The sequence below is a fragment of the Triturus cristatus genome, chromosome 3_2 (assembly GCF_964204655.1).
Source record: "Triturus cristatus chromosome 3_2, aTriCri1.1, whole genome shotgun sequence".
Lineage (NCBI taxonomy): Eukaryota > Metazoa > Chordata > Amphibia > Caudata > Salamandridae > Triturus > Triturus cristatus.
In genome coordinates this window covers 990,037,573-990,056,023 of record NC_140584.1, presented here as the reverse complement: position 1 = coordinate 990,056,023, position 18,451 = coordinate 990,037,573, and the positions used below count along the sequence as shown (strand labels likewise).

Sequence of the window (18,451 nt, the reverse complement as noted above, 5' to 3'; positions counted from 1 at the left end):
CGGGAGCGTCAGCTTCGCCAGGGCGATACGCGGTCTACCCTCCCAGAACAGTCGGCGCTGCAAACTCTCCACCTCGCGAAAGTAGCGCGCCGGGACAACGTCCATTGTATTCTGTAAAGCGTACAGGAAACGTGGCAGCGACATCATCTTAAACAATGCCGGCCGGCCGAGCGGCGAGAGCGGCAAGCGCCTCCAACGCGCGACGTCCTCCTTCAGGCGCTGGAGGGGGGAAGCAAGTTCTGTTTATATCGGGCCTCCGCGTCCAGGGTAATGAAGACACCCAGGTACCTAAATCCCCGCGGGGCGATCTGGATAGGACAAACCCGCGGAAGGATAGGATCCTCCCCAGAGAGAACATACACACACGATTTAGCCCAGTTGATGACAAGGCCGGAGTTGAGGCCAAATGAGTGCAATACATCAACCAGTACTATCAGTGATTTACGTGGGGAAGCCAGGTACAGAAGAATATCATCAGCGTAAAGAGATACGCGGTCCTCATACTCGGGGGGGGGGTCCATCGGAGACCACGGATAGAAGGATGCCACCGCAGCCACTCCGCCAGGGGCTCCAAGGCAAGCGCGAAGAGGAGCGGTGATAACGGGCAGCCCTGCCGCGTGCCCCTGCCCAGCTCAAACGGAGCCGACACTCTACCGTTCACAACCACCTGCGCCAGCGGTCCAGAGTACAACACTTTCACCCAACCGATGAATCCCGGGCCAAACCCAAACTTCGCCAGTGTCGCCCAAATATATGGCCACTCAAGTGTGTCAAACGCCATAGTGGCGTCCAGGGACGCCAAAATGGCCGGCTCCCGTATGAACGGGACACGCGCGAGCACCCCATGCAAGCGCCGCAGGTTAAGCGCAGTGTTGCGATGAGGGATAAAGCCGGACTGATCCTGGTGAATCAAATCGCACACCACGCCAACCAGCCGATTAGCCAACACCTTGGCGAGAATTTTGGGCTCTGCATTCAGCAGCGAAATAGGCCGGTAGGACGTGACCCGGTCCCGCGGCCTCCCCTCCTTATGAATAACCCCGATAGTAGCCAGACGCTGGTCTAGCGGGAGGGAACCCGCCGAACGGGCCGCGAGGAACATAGCACGGAGATGCGGCGCCAGCGTATCCGGTCGCAGCTTGTACAATTCGTGGGAAGACCATTAGGACCCATGGCCTTGCCGGAAGCGACCGAACGTATGGCGAGAGCAATTTCCTCAGAGGTTGGGGCGGCGTCCAACGACACCCTGTCCTCCTCCGAAAGGGAAGGCAGTGCGATATCCCTAAGCAGGGCATGGGAATCCTCTTCCGAGCGGGAGGACACCGGGGAATACACCCCACGGAAATATTCTGCAAAGCAATCAACAATTTCCTCCGGTTCAGTGACACACACACCATCCAGTTTCTCAATCGACGGGACAACTCGACTCGCTCTCTCTCCTTTTTATCCAGCCACGCAATCAATTTCCCAGCCTTATCACCCACATCATACAGTCTCCCCTGTTGCTCTCTACTGAGGCCCCTGGCCGCCTCCGTGACGAGGGCCTTATAGGCCGCCTGCTTGAGTCGGAGAACATGTAATTTGTCATCCGTCACCCCACATTCGAGGTCACCCTCCAACTCGGTTATCTCCGTTTCAACACGGGTCACCTCCTCCCGCTCGCGCCTCCGGGAATGGGAAATAAGGGACAGGGCATCCCCCCCGAATCACCGTCTTAAATGCCTCCCACAGCGAGACCAAGAGCTGATTTTAGATCCACAAAGGCAACATACATGCTGCCTCTGCCAATCACAACAGTCTTGTACAGTAGCATAAAACAAAACACTTGGTCCATAGTGCTTCCCTCCTACAAGTAGACAAATATCCATTACCGCAGATTAATGTAATACTATCTAAGACAAAAGAAATGAGGTGGTTCTCTACTGTCGATCTCTCATTGGCGTCTCATCAAGTTCCACAAGAAGAGCCAGAAGATAACAGCATTCATAACTCCATTTGTATGTTTTTATTTTGTCAGAATGCCCTTTGGTCTAACATCGACAGCGTCAGTTTTTCAGAGGTTGTTGATATTTTAATAATGGGAAGAAATAGAAAGGAGCATGATGAAAGATTAAAAAGTGTCATGATGGTATTGAAAATAAGAGGATTGACTGCAGAGTTTGTAAAATGCAAATTTGCAAAGGAACAAGTAACGTACTTGTGGCTTGTTATTGGTTGGGAAGGGATCTCCTCTAAGAAAGGGTTGGTGGAGTCGATAAAGGAAGCTCCGGCACCTAGGAATAAAGATGAGCTATGCTCCTTCTTGGGGCTAGCAGAATATTATTCACAATTCGTGAGAAACTTTGCAGAGAATACATATGGATTAAGACAGTTGAGGAAGACTAGGAGCATATTTGAATGGAATGAGAAATGTGTGAATTCATTAAAAACATCAAAGACCTTTGCAATGCAGCACCTATTCATGGGTTTGGCTTAGTGTTAACTGTGGATGCAAGCAAGAGAGGTTCAGGTGCGGTACTGACACAGAGGGATGAGCACGGAGTTGAGATAGTGATTGGATTTGCTTCTCGAAGCCATACAGCTGCAGAGGATTCCTATTCAGTTACTGAAAGAGAAACGCTTGCTTGTGTGTGAATTATGGAACACTTTAGAGCTTTTGTATGGGGTACAGAGTTTGAGGTGTAGACAGAACTTAAACCGTTGGTCTGTTTGCTCATGACTGGTGGACTGCTAGAATTGCAAGACTATCTGAGATTGCAAGATTTTAACTATCAGATGAAATATGTCCCTAGAGTGCAAAACAAAGAGTCTCCTACCGTAACGGAGCTTCTGTGGTGTAAGTGTGATGACTTTCAGGTTGCTTATGCTGATGAGGAGGGTTTGAAGTCTGTTGTAAAGGCGGAATGGGTGGAAGCATATGAACATGATAGTGTTTTAAGTGAAGCAGTGTATCAAAGAAGGGTGGTTAGACAGGAAGAGTTGTCCTGACAATATAAATAGATTTGGGAAGTCCGGAATGAGATGGGAGCTGAATCAGACTTTATGAGGGATGGAACGTTTGTACCTACCCAGTGTTTGAAGAAGTGAGTATTGGATTTGTGCCATGCAGGCACTTTGGTATTGTGCAAACCAAAAAAAGAGTGAAGTTTTTGTACTGGTGGCCAGGGATGAATCTGGAAATTGAGAGTGAAGTGAGGAATTGTGTGCAATGTGTTAATTCTGAAGATGTTTTCAACAATAGAAAATCCCTTTATCATTGGGAGTCACACCGGCAGGCTCTTATTATCCTGTGATAAAATTTTTTTAAAAAAAGTGGAAGTGTGATCTGTGCAAAAAGCACAGGAAGTTCTGGGATTCCTTGAAGAACAACATCATGATGGGAGCATTGATAAGCAGCCTAGTGATCCAAATGCGAGGGCAAACAGGCAAGCAGAATTTGCGTAGGGTGTCCCTCCACCATCAATGACATGGCAGTGATGTGTGCCAGACTTCTAAAGCATTTGAGGCCAATCCGCATGAATGAAGTCTGAGATGGAGGCTGATGACTTTGGGGGTGAAGTTTGATCACAAATCGTGTGAGACTCCTCCTTTCCTGAGGAAACTCCCAAAGAAGAAATCCTTCTGCGCAGACTGGTGGAAGTGTTTTCAGCACCCCAGGGTAATTGAAGTTCATGACTGGTTTCAGAACTGGGTGTTTGAGGTTTCAGGCGCTCGTATAGTAATTACATACATGTGTTGTAGAACAGGATTTTTTACCCGTGGTGCATTCAATAACTGGAAGATACACCCTACTCCCCTAGTACCATCCTAGGATTGGTGAACAATGACTATAGGTTTGAAGCGCACGCCATTCAAATCCGTCACAGCTTTGTGCAGAAATAATCAGAATTGATAATAAACAAATGATTTCTTGTCTTGTCTTCAGGTGTTGTGTTTTATTTCATCCTCTTTAGATGACCTTCTTTTAGCCTTAGCCAACACGTTTCGTTGTTTCTGGGAGATGTCCCTACGACTAAATCGGGGCTGGTCTTTTGCAGGGGTTCAGTAGAGAGACCTCCTCTCTGGAAAAGCAGTATAGGAGGTCAAATAGTCCGGTTCTCCTAGGTATGTTTAAATATCACATGTAGAGTAGCGACTGGATAAAGTGGTTTGGTATCAAAGAGCAGTATTCCCTCCAATGATGCTTCCAATATGCATATACTGATCCATTTACTCGCAGCACCAAGGATCTCGTTACTCCGAGCCCTGAACCAGTTTGTAGCATAATATTCTGCCAACAATCATTATAAAACTAATACAAACATATTGGGATTCACAAGGGCTATTTATTGGGATTCACAAGGGCTATTTATTACATTAAGACCAACGTGACAACTGACTATAATTTTTTAATGTAAAATAGTCCCTCATGCTTTCCAATGGGAGCACTTCCTAAAAGGGAGAAAGAATCGCCAATAGCATGAGGTGAGAGAATATCACTCCTCCTGGTGGAGGTAAAGCCCGCTCTATGTTCGTTTTAAATAATTGGGAACAAGCCAGACATAAAAAAAAAAAAATGAAGATCTTAAAGCATATATGAAGGCTCTAACCCATAGTCTGCAGAGGGCGAATAAGGAATATGATGCCTCCACCTCAGTGGAAAACACCTGTAACGTTTGTGCTGGACGCGCGCAGAAATACATTGAAGCTACAGTCTTGAAGGGCAAGGAGGAGAGATAAGTGATCTAGTCCTGAGGTAAATATCCCAGCTTGCTCTGGACTGAATTAGTACCACTAAAAAAGAAACCCTCTTACATACTTCCTTGATATGGAGAGTGTCCTATTGAGTGTCCTATTGAGTGTATTTTATTGAAGGCTATATTCTTTTTTTTGGTCATGAATCAGTCTAGAGCAGTGGTTCCCAAACTTTTGACTCCTGAGGACCCCCATTGAGTCACCACTGGAAGCCGGGGATCCCCAAGCAATTTGTAGGATTTAAATTTCAAACCTTAAAACAGTAATTCGAAAAAAATAAACGTGTGCACACAAAACAAATACTCAAATTACTAAGGATTTTAGGGGCATATTTACAAGTCCCTATCGGCACGGGAATGTCACTTTTTGCGATGTTCCTGTGGCAATAGGGGCTTTGCCTTATTTACAAGGCAGTGTTCCACTTATTGTGGCTTAACGCTGTCTTGTAAATAAGGACCCCTTTCACTCAATGCTTAGCGTGAAAAAGGTGGGCAGTGGGAGTTGCAGTGGGCGTTTCACTCCAACACCCATTGATTTTGACGCTGCCCTCTATTTACAAAGTCAACTTAAATAGGAGACAGCACCAGAATTAAGACCATGAAAAACCTGGTCTTAACTTGGAGAAATGCCTTATTTCTCCTCGTTTTTGCTTTTTCCAACAGAAAAAGCAAAACACCTTTGATTATTTATGTGCAGGATGGTGACCCTTCCTGCACAAACAATCGTTTTTTAACTTCCATGTGTGCTGCATTAGGCAGCACACATAGAAGTGACAAAAAGGCATTACAAAAGTGTTCATGTGCAGGAAGTGGGAACATAGAGCATCAGGATAATGATAGACTGGGAATGAAGATATGTTGCTAACTTTTACCAGGCAAAAACCAAAGGAAATGATGGACGGAGTGTTGAACATTGCAAGCACTCACCCCCAGTCAACAGATCTGGGTTTAATCCATCACCGTTCTTTAGCCCACTCTGCCACCCCAGTTCAGACATGGCCATATGCAAATCAGTCTGACCCTGTGCCTCATGGGAACAGTCCAGCCCGAACTGCCAAGCCATGTCTTCCCTGGACCGGAAACAAGCTTCCTAGGACCGGTTTCTGGTATTTCAGCCGTCTTCAGCCTGGCTTGCTTGAATCCAGTGGCAAAGTGAGCAAGGGACTCACGTCTGAGCATACCCTGCCAACTTATGGCGAACAAAGCAAAAACCAAAGGAAATGATGGACGGAGTGTTGAACATTGCAAGCACTCGCCCCCAGTCAACTGATCTGGGTTTAATCCATCACCGTTCTTTAGCCCACTCTGCCACCCCAGTTCAGACATGGCCATATGTATGGGGTGAGTGCTTGCAATGTTCAACACTGTCCATCATTTCCTTTGGTTTTTGCTAACTTTTACCATGCAGTTTGTAAGCAGCTCTTTGACAGTTTATAGGACACTGTGCTAGATTACAATTGTCCCTTATGAATTGCACTGTGACAAAAGAATCTGTGACAAAATCAGTAGCCCACTGACCTATGCACATAAAATACTGTTTTTTAAAATGCATTGTACACGTTCTTTGCAGTAGGCATATTAACCCTCTGTGTCACATTAGATAAGTCAAAGCTGCCACTAGACAACTCATCTCTCTCCAGCAGGTGCATTAATCACTGGCATTTTCTTGACACTTTTATAGTTGCTCAAACTGCTAATTTTACAAGGAACTTTGCAGTGCTTTTAAAACTGCTGCCTGCGGACCCCCTGGGAATGTGCCACGGACCCCTGGGGGTCCTGGGACCCCAGTTTGGGAAACACTGGTCTAGAGAATCAGTAAGTGCAATGCTACCTGCACTGCTGAAGCTTATGTACATTTAAATGTAATCAATTCCTATTCCTTACGCATTCGGTTTTCACTCCTGTGGTTGTGTCGGAATTTCATTTAATAAGGAAACACAGCTGTCTGCTTTCTTCTCCGTGAAAGGTGAGCTGTGACAAAACTTCCTGGGCCTGATATGAGATATTCACCTTTGGCGTTTTGTCTCTGAGTCTTGAAGAAAGGATTGGAAGTCGATCATCAGGCCTCGTGATCGAGCGCCTGAATGCAAATGTTACCGCCACAGCTGCTATGATGTATTGCTTTTTGTTATGAGATGAGAGATATCGATTCCCCGGGCTTGTCAGCGATTTGTGCTGTTAGATGCAAATCCACAGTGATGGTATCCTCTCAAGCTCACAACAACACGGCAAGTAGTCTTGTTCGTGGGGCACCACTGCTGTTTATCTTTGGTGTCACTCTGTCTGATCTCAGCAGTATTTAGTTTTCATAGCACGTTACGTGTCGTTCTAGATTAAGGTTATCGACTGTTTGCGGTGATATGCATCCTGAAATTCGGATGGATTTTACATTTATTTTTTACTCTAATTCATAAGTGAGATAATCTGTCATCCTTAGCACTCTGCATCACGTGCCTTATTTTGTAGCTTCTCATAACAAAAGTACATTGACCCAAGCATTTCGAGCTGGTGCCTTGGTGTGTATCCGCTTCTTGCATATCCGCTTCTATGCTGAAGTAAGCAAAACAAATATTACTTGTTCCAGATTGGCATCTCACCCTTGAAGTGTGGCTAGACGGAAATTGTGCACAGCACTGATGTAGTTTAGTGCTTGCTTGTTCTGTAAACCTGCCTTTAAGTGCAAGCGACTGTCCTCCAGTCTGATCAGGCAGTTCTAAAGCACAAATGTTCTCATTTGTGGCCGGCTCTTGTTGGAGAAAGGGTTTGGTATTCGATTCCGAAATTCTGTATTCACAATACAAAGCACATCATTTGTGCAGCGACTGTGGTAGTCCTTTACCTAGGTCCTCATATGAATCCTCACACACATAGAGTGTACCTTGCCCAGGCTTCTGGTAGGAAGGCTTCAAAAGAACACGCAGAGGAGTTCGAGCCACTGAAAGCTCGAGCCTGACTGATCCCTGGATCTGGCACAGGCTCAGCTTGAAGTTCCTTATGAACACTGGAGCACAAAAGAGCCGATCTTTCATGTGGCTTCTGCCTGCTACCCACATTCTCAAGCAATGCATCAAGAATGACAAAAACAAGCGCGTGCTAAAAGTGGGAGGGGTTTGCGGAGTGCGACAGCACACAAAGCGTTTCCCTTGTAGGAGCGAGCCAGGGGCACCATGTGTTTGTAAGTTAATTACAAACATATGGTGTCAAGCTCGCTCCCGCAAGGCAATCGCCACACGTGCAAGCGTTGCCATTGAAGGCAATGGAACGCGCGCATGTTTTCGGCTGAAAAGCCGAAGCGATTGCAAAAGGCCTTTTTGCCTATGAAGCGCATGCGCGCTGCGTAGGCGAGACCTAAAAAGGGCATTAATCTACGAATTGAGTTATCTGCCTTTGATAGACTATAAGGAAGACCAGCATAGAAATTAGACCCCGATTGTACTTTTTGGATTATATGTTCAGATTTGGCAAGAGTGATATCTTAGAAGGACTCAAGACGCAGACATTCCTTATCCTTGGACCCCAAAGAAGGGTGATCCAAGGACTTATCCAAGTTGGAGCAAATGTTTTCCACTTTGTTGTGAAAAAATGAGTATTCTGCTAATGACTGAGAGGTTGGAAAAGCTTGTTTTGTGAACCTCCAGCTGCAGGAATGCTTTAACGATTTAAAACTCCATTCTCGGAGACCTCTATTTGTATGGTTACGAAACTGCTTGATAGCAGTGCTACAAGTTTGCTTTTTTGCAGTATCTTAATTCGACTTTCATTTCCTTTTGAGTTGTCTAATTTTCAAGTTGTTTTAACGTCTCAAGAATCTGGAGTAAATGCTTGGCTTGGGCACACAAGACGGATCCCAGTATTCAACAATAAGTAATAATACTGGACTATCTACTAACCTTGGATTTCGGATCCCCGTGCTGTCTAGCATATAGCTCAACAATGCCTTGTCGGGGGTAGTAAGTGCTATATAAATGCAATTACAGTTTTCCTAAGCCATTCAGGCTTTAGAAATGGTCGGCAAGCATTTGCTTCACTGTACTGTCCACATGGTTGAGAAGGTGTAGGGGAAAGCTGTTCCAGCTATATTGATATCATTAGATGCTGAAAGATTTTGACTGGGGGTTTCGTACACCAGTCCTTAAGGCTGTGGGGTTTAGACTCACATTTATCACAAATTCTAGCAAGCTATCAAGCGCACTCCTCAAGGATCTCAGCCTTGTAGTCTAAGCTGGCCAATCTGCTAGGGATGCCTGCTTTCCCTGTTACTGTTTGCGCTGAGTATTGAGCCTTTTTTGGGGGTAAATTAGAGGAGACTGAGGGATGTGCAGTTTTAGAGAGTAGATTATATGATCTCATTGTTTGCTGCTGATGTTCTGTTGACTCTTAACATCACCACTCAAATTCCTCTGTCATCTACAGGATGATGGACTTCAGTGTGCGCCAGACAAATAGGAGAAGCTGAATTTAACACTCCTCCCAGATTAAATCCCTTTACTGACCTCAAAGTTTGCCTTTAGAATGCATCCCGATCTATCAAGTACCTCTGGATAGTGATAATCTCTACTTGTACTGCAATTGTAACTTCTTTAAGAGAGGATGTGTGTAGATGGACCCATCTCTACCTACCATGGACGGGGAAGTATAAATGCAAATAAAATTACCTTTAACTTTAGGTTGCAGGGAAGGAGGACGTAATTGGCCCACAAAACACTATGCAAACATGGAGAAGGAAGGCATAACCCGCCCAGATTTTACTACCTATTTTCAAGCTGCACCATAAGAATGGTATCTTAGGGAAACTGAGTTAATCTGGCCTCACAAGGGCTGTGCTGGAGTGGCCAGAACCATCCGGGACCTGCTTTGGAAGCCAAAATATGACCAACCTCTGAATGCTTACCATAGCTCTCCAAAAGCCACCACATTCTCGATCAGAGAAATTTACTAAATGGCCATCACCACATACCTCACTCCACTGCAATGTTTTATTTGCGGCTGCACTTCCGCCAGGCCCATTTGAAAAATGGAGAGGGGCGGAGGAGGTGTTTAACGATCTCGTATATGTTCTCTAGAGGTGACGTGGTCATTTTGAAGAGGACCAACAAACCTCTCACCTAAATGACACAGCAATTCCATTGTAGCCAATTTAGGCACCGCGTGATGAACCCCCAAGATCAAACTGGTGAACTGACCTACATAGATAAATGTTCCACTATGTATATCCTCTGATGGATACCACCTCTGATTTCCTGACTACATTGAAAAATGCATTGGCAGATAGTTGTTGGGAGGGTGCTGGAAGAAGCTCAGTGACCAGGTTTGTGGTGAGATAGCCTTCAGGATATGTAGAGAGGCACTCTACAAGGTGGTGTTTGATTGGTATCTTTGCCTTGCAAATCTTAACAAGGTGCATCCACAGACCGGGGTATTGTACAAAAGACTTCCAGAATATTTGGTGGGAACGGCCCTATATGAAACCATATAGGGCTCAGATAATGCTACAATGAAAACTATGGGGCCCATTAGGATAACGGGTGGATCGCCACTGCCGGGCCGGCGGTGGCGATCCGCCCGCCAAATGCCCCTGTTGCACCCCCCCGCCATATTAGTATGGTGAGGGGCGCTGCGGCGGATGGAAAGACCGTCCACTGCTTTTCCGCCAGTCGGATTGCCCACCGGGTAGAAAAGGCATTCAATATGGTGGGATGCCTTTCCATGGCGGAGACTCTGCCATGGAAAGGCATGCAGTGTTCACTTTGGGGGCCCGGGGAGCGGGATGGGGGCGGAACTTGGGGTGTACCTATGGAACCCCCCTACATTGGCACTCACAAGGTGGCAGGCACCGCGCGGTGCCTGTCACGTTGCGCATGCCAATGCACAACATGCATCTTTTGCATTGTGGCGGGTGCTGCGTACAGCCCAGCCGCCGTAATGCAAAATATGCAGGATGCGACCGCCAGGGTGGTGGTCGCATCCTAATGGGCCTGGCGGGACCGCCGCACCTCTGGCGGTCGGCCCCGTTCTCAGTTACGGTGGCGGACTGACATCGTAATGGGGCCCTATGTTGGGATTCCCATCTCAATCCGATTTCTCTTTTATAATGCTGTGTACGTGCTCTCCTCAGTTATACATTTAAACAAAACAGATCCGCTAATAACGCGGATTGTTTTGAGGCAGCAAAAACCTCATAATGGAATTTTAAAAAAATCTTTCCCCCCTCACCCCAATATCATGCCGGCAATAAAGACTCTGGCACATAATAGCAATGGGGAGACTTATGGACACCAAACTAAAATAGGAAATCTGTCAAATGGTCTTCCACGCCTGACATGCTTCAGAGACTACGTACACTTACTTAGCTACTAAATGAGCAGGTCACATAGCCCATGACCCTGAACAGCTTGTAAAATAAGACTGAGGATGACTCCTGGGAGCTTCCTAATTCTAAAATATCTATAAAAGATTCCAGGACTGTTTGATCTGCAGTTAAGGGGAAAAAAGATTGGGGAAATTAGGAAGAAAAGAGTAAAAAAGCTATGTAAAGCATTTTTTTTTAACGAGGTAGAAAAGTGATACATTAGAAGAAGTTATCTGGAAAATATGCGATTAAAAAAAAAAAAAAGAATAAAGACATGGTTTAAAAAAAAAACAAGGATTCAAGAGTAGGAATCCTCGCCATCAGTTCAGGGATCAAGGGCAGGCCAGCTGTACCAAACGAGCACTGGGCAACTAATTCCCTGTTGCCATGGGGAAACCTAAGAATGAACTCTAGAATGTACCTGATAGGCACTTGGAAAGCTAATGTTCTTCTGGTACAGGGAAACTGGAACAGGAAGTCAGATAAAGGTTACATTTAAATAAAACGGTGAACCAAACCAATATGACTGGTCAATATGGAAGCAAGGACCATTTCAAGGAGTATGACCCACGTCTATTGCTCACTTAGCTATTTCAGTATTAATGCAGTTCTGATTTACTGTACGTCATATAGGAAAATGGCAGTAATGGATTGCATTAAATCCAAGTGACTGTTATAAGGCACATGTGAATGGGTGTTATGTTTATGGGATTTTTTTTTAAATATGGCTTCTGCTCCATTAGCAGGATGTAACCTGCTAAATGTTTAAAAACCTGATCAAGTGGCTTTTTTCTGTATAAAGAATGTCTGTTTTGTTCAAAACATTTTTATATGGCTCATGCGCAACCTACTAGAGTGCTTTGCAGATTTTGGTAAATTTACCAGAACTCATTTCTTTCGAAAAAGTTATCGTGAATCGTCCCAAATTAAAGCATGTTAAGCTAGAGAATGTTTTTTTTATTTCTTTTTTTTTTACATCTGAAGAATGAGATCTTGAGTTTCACAAAAAATGTATTCTAACAATAGTTTGTCTTTGCAGGAGGCATCTACAATAGGTCACACACCGGGGACGGCTGCCAAAGAGTAGATTTTATAATAAATTAAAAACAAAAAAAGAAAATGGCAAAAATTACATCAGACCTTTTGTTAACGAAGGGACTGCCGCGATCTAGAAGACTGCAGGACATAAAGACATTAAAGTATGTAGACCCATAACAATATTTATCAATTAGTGTGGCTAATGCAAGCATGATTTTTAATTCTTTTTATTGGTGTGCTCAGCAAACAGTACATCAGAACAGTGTTAACAGTGAATTTCCCACCCATATAATCCACATACAGTAAACTTCCAAACAGTCATCATTACAGTGTAATTAAAATCTGTTTCTTTGATTTACCCTCTACAAACCCTGGTAAGCTTGCTAGGACCCCCATATCTTTTCCCATTTCCGTTTGCACCCCCTGCTATGGTAAATCGTGTGTTCTGCTTGCCAGCATCAGTCCAATTTTTTTTTTCAATCAGCCACCTTCCTTGGGGCAGTCGCTTCCCAACTCTTTGCTATATTCCGTTTTGCTACCACTGCAGCCAGCATCAACCACTGTTTCGAGCATCTTGACCATGCTTCCTCTCTGGAGCTAGTCAGCAAGAACCATTTAGCCTCAACAGGTACCTCTGCCCCTACCACTGTGGCCATTGTCCTCCCCACCTCGAGCCAATATGATTGTATCACTAGACATTGCTATAACAGATGGTAGAAGGTCCCTTCTAGACCCACCCTCTTTGACACAGCAGGTTTCCCACACGCCCCAATCGATTTGGTACAGATCTGGCATAATGTACATGATGTAGAATCTTTAACTGGATCAATCGGAACCTGGAGCATATTGCCACCTCCTTCTGGCTCTGCAATGCCTCCACCCAGTCCTCGTCATAGCATCGAGTGGGCCCAGTTCCCCCTCCTATGCCATCTTCAGTGGACCCAGTAAGTCTGAGTTATTCAATATTTTCTTCTACATTAATGATATTGCCTTCTCAAGCAATGGGTCTGTCAACAGTCTTTCCTCTAAGGTTGAGGCTTCCTCCAGACCCTCCCCTTTACAGATGTGACCCCGGAAGGCATGGCCCAATTGCAGGTATTTCAGTCACTCCCCCTTTGCCATCTCGTATTCAAGTTGTAGAGTAGCAAAAGTAATGTATGCTTACCCTCTTCACATGTTGCCCAGGCTTTCCAGGCTAACTGCTCCCATTTACTAAAACCACGTAGCTCCCTCACTTTGCTGAGTAAATTGCTGTCCCAGAGTGGCATAATCTTCGATAACTTCCCCTCCCAACCAAAGTGTGTGTGTGTACGTACACACACACGTACGTACACACTGGTAGACCCCTAACCACCTTCTTGTTATACAAAAGGGAGCGGAAACCCCTAGCCCCCATGACCACTCTATCCACCCTGTATGCTGGCTCAGTTCGGTCTTCAAATATCCACAGATTTACTGTGACCAGTTGGGAGGCCCAGTAGTAGATCTGGATATCAGTCAATGCCAGCCCCCCTTCAAAGATTTCCCCCCCCCCCCCCCCCCCATGCCACCTGCTGAAGTTTGAGTAGCACTATGTGAGCACAGCAGAGATCTCAGCTCGGCATCCACCTTCTGAAAGAAGGTTGGCGGGATCACGTTGGGTGTATTCTGCAGAGCATAAAGTAGACATGGGAGGGCCATCATTTTAAACATAGCCTCCCAGCACATAAGAGTGAGTGGTAAGGTCGGCCAGCGTTTGGCATCCATAGTGAACCTGTCCAGTTGGGAATCCCAAGTTACGTTGGTAGAACTCCCGGGGGTCTCTTGTCATGTAGATCCCCCAAGTATTTAAAGCCCTGCGTCTCAATCGGTACCCTACATCGGGACATCAAATTGGGGATCCACGCACCAATGGGAAGAGTAGGGATTTATCCTAGTTGATGCAGTACCCTGAATATTCCCCGTAGATACCGAAGATCTGCAATATCCTATTGATGGACTATCTAGGTCTTTTAACATATAGTAGGATATCATCTGCATATAAGGAGATGCGTCCTTTCCCATCAGGATTTCCCAGTTCATAGGGTCTTACCTTACCCTAGCCGCCTTAAAAAAAATATATATATATACATATTTGTTTATTTAAATTTAGCAGTATAAAACCTTCATGATACTTTGGTGTTGGGATGTATAGTTGATTGAAACGTGCAGAAGCTAAAACAATTTACCTACTCATGCTCCTTACTTCCCCCGTCAATCAAGTAGTCTAAAGAACAACAAAGAGTGGCCACAGAGTTGGGCCAAATAAAAATAAGGGCCAGTACCTTTCTTCACCTTTGCCTCATCCAACCCCAGTCACTAACAGACTAGCCCAGCCTCCACAGTCATTTGTAGGAAGTATATGAGCATATTTGCTGGATCAATTGTGTCGAGTAATAACTGGTCAAATGACCAGAGTAGTCCAGGAAGCTGCCTCCAGGTTGCAGTGGGGACAATGGGTTGTTTTGCCAAAAGAGTAAGCAGAGGAAAGGTATGCATCGGTGAATGTTACACAACTAAACCCCACCTTCTAGTGCCCTCACTCATCTTCAGGCCAATCTGCAGATGTTTGGCAATCTCTCGATCCAGTTAGAGCCAACACAAAGTTCCTGTGTCGGCTATAATGTTTACACAGAATAAAATCTCCCCCTTTTACACTTCCCAGAGCTTCTCAGGATCAATCCTTGTTATACGTGTTATCGATGTTACTTCATCCTGCTCACATTAATTTCAAAGCAAAGATAACTTTTTCTGTTTGATTTTATTCTGATTTATTTTTATTCTGATTTATTTTTAGTCTATCTAAGATGCAACTTAAGACCAACCATTTGGACCCAGAACTGTTTTCCCAAATGAAAAGCCTGCAAGAACTGAATGTTTCAGGAAACTCGCTTTCGGACATTCCCAGTGGCCTGAAACTCCCAAACTTGAGAGTCCTAAACTGTGCTGACAACCAGCTGGAAGATGTTACACTGTTTGAGCATCTCTCTGCCTTGGAGGAGCTGAACTATGACGATAACTTATACTTGACGGTAAGAGTCACCTTGGAGCACAGACTCCAAGCCCAGATTGTTAAGCGGTTGTATAATTTGATTTGGGTGAACATTGTGAGCTGATTGACATCAAGACTTGCGAACAAGATTCGCATCGCAGAAGCATACTGGTAATTTGAATTACTGCCTTAACGTTTCATGAATTTTAGGGTATTTGAGTCTGAAGCAGAAGACAAAACTGTTCTTAACTGCAGGGTTAGCTACTTCACATCTGAGCCTCTTTGGGTGGACATGCACACTATGTAGATGTGTAGATTCTTTTTCTCCGACCGAGGCATCTATGTCTAATTCGGAAATTTGAACTATATAGGTGCTCTGCATACAGGCTTGTTTGGTTACATGGTGGCTTCAGGTTCAGAGCAACACCTTCTAGTGTTGTGTATTTTCTGCACATTTCTGTGGGTGTTAATAAGAGTGATGTTAAGCTGTATTTTTTTAATTTTGTTTGTAAAGTAGCAAACCTGTTGGCTTGCGGCCCCTTAATTCTTAGTGAATGCCTCTCAAGCAATCCTTCGATCGAAGTTGGTGCATAAATGATACGTGGAGTCGCATCTTATTCCCTCGGTTGGTGGTTGATGTAATATGTTGTTCATCTTCGCCTCTACACCTTTTAGGCACCAGGTCACTCATGGTTCAAGAGAATTATTCAGACTAACATGAGTGCAGGTCCTTCAATACTGAAGTACGCTCACCCAAGACCGGATCGAGGTTTTAGTGGTTGTTCTGATTTGTGAAGTTTTCTTAGAGGTTTAATAGAATAAGAAAATATGGAAACGGTGATGGAAGTTTGCATTTTTGCCATTATTCGTATGTCCCTGTCTTAACTGTTTCACCTATTTGGTTCATTCATGTGTTTATGGATGTATGCATAATTAGTATTGCCCAGATCTAACCGAAAGGCAGCAGAGCGCTGTAAAGGGTCAAAGGCAAGAGTACAGTCCACAAGTATTTGAAGGGTAACCATGTTCTGACAGCAAAAGTGGACTTAGACTGTGTTGTGAAGTAGTGTACTTTAAAGAATTGTGTTTTCATCACTTTACTAAATTGAAACCGGTGGAGGAGGGCTGCTCACCCAACATTAATGTAGGTATCTATCTGTAACTGAACTGTGGTAGAATGTTTCCAAAACATGCTGTTGGGGAAGTGCCATTGTAATATCCTGTAATGGAAAAGAAGTAGTGAGTAGGTGTCAGAGACTTTTTCATTCTTGAACTGATATGTAGATTCTCCCTTTCTCATTTCTGTTCATTACATGCTCCTATAAAAGTGCATTTAGAGTCTAATTGTCATTTCAAACATTTTCTTTCCATGATGATTGTTGCATGCCACGTAGTTCAGGGTGGTCTATTTTTTAGGTCTCGGCTGGCATTGGAGCGCAAATGCGCTCCTCGCCTCGAGACTTATAGTGATCAAGTCAGTTTTAGAAAAGGGCTTCAAGCCCCGCCTCTTATTCCCATTGGCTTACGTCACCGTTTAAGTTAAATGGTGCACCGCCATTGGAAATAAGGTGACCAGGGTGCCTCTTTTTGGTCCGTCCCCTCCGGACACGGTCGCCTGCTTTACGTGTGCCGTGAAGACTTTTCTTATCTGCTTGTTTATTTAACAAGCAGATAAGAAATGTCTTTACAAAAGGCACGGAGCTCAGAGGTGCACGGGGAGGACAAGGCAATGCTTCAGTTAGGTCCACCCCATCCCAGCTTTTCAGATCTGATTATAGAAAGTTTTAAGTACCCGATATCACAAAGCCGTTGTTATTTTATTAAAGTAATACAAGATAAGAAAAACTGCATTCCAGACACATCACATCCCTTCACATGCAGGCTTCAAAATAAAAATCACTTTCGCAGTTGGCGCTTGAGAGGTAGGTCTAGCACGAGCAGGATCACAACACAGCTCCCCCCCCCCCGCCCTCCCCCGATGCCTGGTCTGTGTAACATCAGAAGCATGGGTCTGGATCCAGTTAGTGAGAGAGCCCAGAGTCTGCACCACACACGCACAGCGTGGAGTCCACCACCCACACCGACGTGCAGACACGGTAACACGAAGGACGGCCTCTCCCGGCCACAAGACTAAACCACAGGGCGCGTGGATGCTCTAATGAGCAGCGGGTGCAAATCTAAGCCACACGGTGTGGGTGTGTGGCGAGAGCAAGCCAACCCACGTGTATGCACCGACTGGTACCACAGGATGCCACAGGACAGATGGTGACCCACAGAGGCAAGAGAGACATCACTGCTCGTGCCTGCACCGACTGGTGCCACAGAACACCACAGGAGAGATGGTGACCCACTGAGAGGCGGGAGGGAGAGTCACTACTCCCTACTGCTCGCTCCCTCCTGCTCGCTCCCTCCTGCTCGCTCCCTCCTGCTCGCTCCCTCCTGCTCGCTCCCTCCTGCTCGCTCTCTCCTGCTCGCTCTCTCCTGCTCGCTCTCTCCTGCTCGCTCTCTCCTGCTCGCTCTCTCCTGCTCGCTCTCTCCTGCTCGCTCTCTCCTGCTCGCTCTCTCCTGCTCGCTCTCTCCTGCTCGCTCTCTCCTGCTCGCTCTCTCCTGCTCGCTCTCTCCTGCTCGCTCTCTCCTGCTCGCTCTCTCCTGCTCGCTCTCTCCTGCTCGCTCTCTCCTGCTCGCTCTCTCCTGCTCGCTCTCTCCTGCTCGCTCTCTCCTGCTCGCTCTCTCCTGCTCGCTCTCTCCTGCTCGCTCTCTCCTGCTCGCTCTCTCCTGCTCGCTCTCTCCTGCTTGCTCTGCTCTCTCCTGCTTGCTCTGCTCTCTCCTGCTTGCTCTGCTCTCTCCTGCTTGCTCTGCTCTCTCCTGCTTGCTCTGCTCTCTCCTGCTTGCTCTGCTCTCTCCTGCTTGCTCTGCTCTCAACTACTCGCTCTCTACCTCCACACATATGCACATATATATGCATAAACATTTATATATCTGTATATATTTACATACACATGTGTATATATATCTGCATATCTATATAAATGCATGCATACATATACATATATGCATACATATGCATGTTATGTACATGAAAGTTTGAAAACCACTAATAAAAGCAAAGCTAAAAAGCCACCTAATTACAAACAAAATTGCTTTAACTTAAACGAGGCCGAGACCTATTGCATTTTCAATGCTTGTTGTTTTTGGTGATGGTGGGTGTCTTATCTGTTGTGGGAGCATTTGTGCCCAGTCGATTAAATCTTCTGTTAATTTGTCATCTCTCTTTGTGGTCTTCATGCTTTGTTCATCTGTTATAGTCCACTTATTTATTTC

General features: G+C 45.4%; 1 protein-coding gene across 4 annotated transcripts in view; it reads left to right on the top strand.

Moving 5' to 3' along the window:
• Positions 1-18,451, top strand: part of LRWD1 (leucine rich repeats and WD repeat domain containing 1) — a 169,367-nt gene that overhangs the window by 37,958 nt on the left and 112,958 nt on the right. For all 4 annotated transcript variants that reach the window (XM_085649592.1, XM_085649593.1, XM_085649591.1 and 1 more), the window contains exons 2-3: positions 12,122-12,281; positions 14,936-15,170. In XM_085649592.1, coding sequence (XP_085505718.1) covers positions 12,202-12,281; positions 14,936-15,170 — 315 coding nt within the window. In that variant the 5' untranslated portion in view covers positions 12,122-12,201. The remainder of the gene's footprint in view (positions 1-12,121; positions 12,282-14,935; positions 15,171-18,451) is intronic.